General features: G+C 41.8%; 1 protein-coding gene across 1 annotated transcript; it reads right to left on the reverse strand.

Annotated features, from left to right (window-relative positions):
- Window positions 1-393: 393 nt before the first annotated feature.
- LOC146579071 (zinc finger MYM-type protein 1-like) lies at window positions 394-3,956 on the reverse strand. Its single transcript, XM_085267900.1, has 2 exons — window positions 3,603-3,956; window positions 394-2,822 (listed from the first exon to the last, which is right to left on the reverse strand). The coding sequence occupies exons 1-2, from the start codon at window positions 3,685-3,687 to the stop codon at window positions 394-396; spliced, it is 2,514 nt and encodes an 837-aa protein (XP_085124026.1). The 5' UTR covers window positions 3,688-3,956.
- Window positions 3,957-4,256: the final 300 nt, after the last annotated feature.

The raw sequence follows: 4,256 nt of genomic DNA on the forward strand, positions 1-4,256 counted from the left end.
TCAGTGGAATTTGTTTAATTAAATAACAACAAACATGACAGTTAAACAAATAAATAAGGTTAAAGGAGGTTAAAAATACTGTTACAAATAAATACTGAAACAAAAATTGAACATTGGAACAAGAACAAAGAGCCTGGCAATAATGTGTAATTTTTTTTATAAAAAAATTATATATATAATATAATAGTATTATTATTAATATATTTACAAATAGTTTCACAATAGAATTTAAATAAGAAACTTAAATAAGAAAAATAAGAATTTGAACACAAAAGCCACATTCCTTAAGTAACTATGTTAAACATTTTTACAATTCGTTGTCAGAGTATGCCCTAGACTCTAGGGCATACTCTGACAACCAGAAAATGCAGGCGTGGTGTGCCTCTCTAGGGCCTAGAGAGGCACACGCCTGCATTTTCTGGTTGCAAAATCAGCTATAAGGTCATCATATGATAGCTTCTGAGCCACGTCACCATTGATGCTGATAACAGCCAGACCACTTAAACGTTCCTGCCCCATTGATGAACGCAGGTACGTTTTAATGAGTTTGAGCTTTGAAAAGCTTCGCTCAGCAGAGGCAACTGTGACAGGCAGGGTCAGTGCAATACGCAGAGCAATCCACAGATTGGGATATACCTCTTGAAGCTGATTGTCATGTAAAAATGACAGCATTTCCAAAGCAGACGTCTGTGGTGGCAGCTGAGGAAGGTTGATGATTTCCTGCATCATCTCAGGTCCATCAATGTCAGCTACTCCCTTATCTGTCAGTGTCTTCTGTACTTCAGTGCAGTGTTTTTTTAAATCCTCCTTGGACATCCCATTCACTTTGCTGAAATCAAGCAGCACTCCATATTTCTCCTTCACTTGATTCATGGTCTCAAACCTCTCCTGTAGGGAGATTAAAGCAGAGTCCACAACACAATTGAAAAATGTGACCTCAAGCTTTTTAAGGGCATCATGGAGGGGCTCATCAACAGCTTCATATGCAAACTGCCTTTTTGTGCTCCTGAGCCTTTTCTCCTTCAACTGTGGTTCTATGTTCAGGGCCTCACAGAGTTCTTTGGCAGCTGACACAGCCTCATCAAACCCAGACTGTCTGTATTTAGAGAGGTTACTTTTGGCAGTGTCAATGAGCCTGACAGCAACATCGAGCTGCATGGAGCTGGACTGTAGTAACTTGTTCACCTGGTTTGTGATTGTAAGAAGTTCACACCACACGATGGAGCAAATCAAAAATCGAAATGAGGCTACTTCCTCAGCAAGCACTTGAGCCTCCACCTTTGCGACTGCATCACTTACAGCTTCTCTGGCCTCCAGCAGAGCATCCCTCACTTCTTTTGTCTGACTCCGGACAGCAGTTACACTTTGAAGCCTGCTTTCCCATCTAACGTCACTCCAAGATTTAAGTGTCAATTTCACATGTTTTGTTAAAATGGCCCATCGCTGGGTGGCACTGGAAAAGAAATTGAACAACTTCTGCAAATACCCAAAGTAGCCAGTTGCATCTGGAGAGGACTTGGCAGCATCAGCTATGACCAGATTCATCGTGTGAGCTCCACAAGGCACAAACAATGCTCTCGGGTTTAATTGTAGCAGTCTGGCCTGAACACCTTGCTTCTTCCCCTTCATGTTGGCCCCATTGTCATAGGCCTGTCCTCGACAGTTTTCAAATGGAATGCCAAGCTCCTTCAACTTGTCAAGGACAACATTGGACAGGTTAAGGCCAGTTGTTTGCTCCACATTTATATAGCCAAGAAAGTATTCTTTAATATCTGGTTGTGCTTGGAAACAAACAATGCGTACTATGACTGACATTTGTTCAGTGTGACTCACATCTGGAGTACAGTCAAGAATGATGGAGAAGTATTTTGCCAACTGGATTTGCTTCACAATGGCGCGGAATGTTTCTGAAGAGATAATCTGAATTAGTTCGTTCTGTGTCTCAGGGCTGAGGTAATGTGTGTGGGAACCTTCATCTTTTATGTTGGCCAAGTGATTTGCCATTACAAGGTCATATGTTGCCATAAGCTCTACTTCCTTCAAGAAGTTGCCATTGTCCGGCTCATAAAGACAGTCAGAAGAGCCCCTAAAAGACAAATTTCTGGAAGCCAGTGAGAGAGTTATTGAGAGTAATCGTTTGAGAATCTCTCGCCACTTTTTCCTTTCTGCCTCTAGTAAGGTCAACTCCTGTTGATCTATTGCCATGCTTTTCTTTAGCCGTGTGTCCAGTTCTCTCCACTTAAGCATGCACTGTATGTGGTCTTGGCTACACTCATGACCCCTCAAACGGATGTTGATGTTCGACCAGTCACTGAAGCCCTCTGTACTCAGCTTTATATCCTTCACACTGAAAAGCTTACATGCAAAGCAGAACACAGCATTGTTCTGCGGTGAGTACACTAACCAGCTCCGGTGAACCTTTTCTCCATTGGGAAGAATTTTGAACTTAAGGCTAGTGTGAAATGCTCTTCCATCAGGCCCCTTTGGAAAATTAAAATCAGAGCTGACATTAAAAGGACCTCTCCGCACAATTTCAACACGATCAGCATCTACAATGTGAGCTGGCCAAAGAGCAGGATCGGTTGAAGGGGGCACACATGTCTCCACAGTGTCACTTTCTGATAGTCTCTCAGTGACAGGACTCTCAGTGGTACTTGTGTATGGAACTGTACCTGAACTGGTGGTTGATGGTTCTTGTTCTTCTTGGCTAGGGATTGTTGCAGGGTCTACAATGGCTGGTGGTTGATGTCCAGGGATGGCACTACTACTGGATGGTTCATCCTGTCCTTGAGATCCTCCTTGAACATATTTAAGCATTGACCCTGCATACAAGAGAAAATATTCAGGGATTTTACAGAAATACAATTTTGAATCTACAGTAGGCCTACGAAAGATTGCATTATAAGACTAATAAATTAAGTAAGTCACTGGTACATTTAAAAATTACTAACTATATTTTACATGTATAGATTTTCATAATGGCAAATGGCAATATAAACATGCTGTACATAATTTGATATAAATGCGCAAGTAGGAAATCTATATTACTGGAAGATATAGGTTTCATATTACAGTTTCACCAACAGATGTCGCCCTTGATCTATGAACCTAAAGAAAGACGAGAACTATTTATGTGTTCAGACGTCAATGGCATAAATAAGATATGCGTCTTTATAGATATCCTGAAATGCAGCAACATACAAAGTAATCTTGTCTAATCTGATAATAATACTTGACTGCATCACTGACCTATCCCAAAGTTAAGGTTAATCAGTAGCATGCATGACGTTAGCCAGCTAGCAACCTGAGGAGGGAAATGCTAGTCTCACGAATCACGATAACGTTAGCAATCGTGAGTCACGATTGCTAACGTTATCTGAAAACCGTCAATTGAGTGACCATGATGAGTTGCTTTTAGTAGTCCATTCTATATTCATATCCACAACGTAAACAAACTACCCAACATCAATCATTTGCAACATTTGTTAACACAGTATGAACACTGCTAACAGGAGCTATCACAGAGTTGACGGACATGAGCGTGCAAGCAAGGGCTACAATAATGAACTTTTTTTATTATTATTATTTAAACATTGCCTTACCGGCAAGCGACGCCTGAGTTTCATCACGTTTCCTCTTCTTCTTTCTTTTCTCCGCTCCCGACTCCTGTTGCCGTTTCGAGGCCATGTTCAAACAGGTGTTTACCAATTATAGAACAGACCACTGGGAGTGGGGGGGCACCAGGAGGAGACTGGAGACAGGGCACAAAGCAGATTCACCCCTTTTCTCGGGAAAATTGTTTTATGTTGCTTTTGTATTGTTTAACCATATTAATGCATATGATATTTATAGTATTAATATGGTTTACTTTTTTTTTTTACGACCCTGATTTTTTTGGTGCCCTACCGGCCATTTGGTGCCCTACGCAGTGTGCGTTATGTGCGTTTGCGGAGCTACGGCACTGGTTATGGCCTTTGAAAAGAATTTATTTGTGAGTCTGTGAGCCTTTGTGCTTTGTGCTGATACACCTGCAGCACTTCCCTGAGGGAAGCAGGTTGAACAGGTCGAAACCAGGGTGGGAGCTGTCTTTGATGTTTGCTGCTCTGCTGAGGCAACAGGAGGAATAAATGTCCATCAGGGACGGGAGAGGGCAGCTGATGATCTCCTGTGCTACCTTGACTACACTCTGAAGCCTTGCTCTATCTGCCTTGGAGCAGATGCGGTAACATACTGTGATGCAGTGTGTTAGTGACTCT

This window comes from Mchenga conophoros, linkage group LG3 (genome assembly GCF_057382185.1).
Source record: "Mchenga conophoros isolate Kocher_MC1m ecotype Shallow Benthic linkage group LG3, M_conophoros_male_GT1.1, whole genome shotgun sequence".
Classification (NCBI taxonomy): Eukaryota; Metazoa; Chordata; class Actinopteri; order Cichliformes; family Cichlidae; genus Mchenga; species Mchenga conophoros.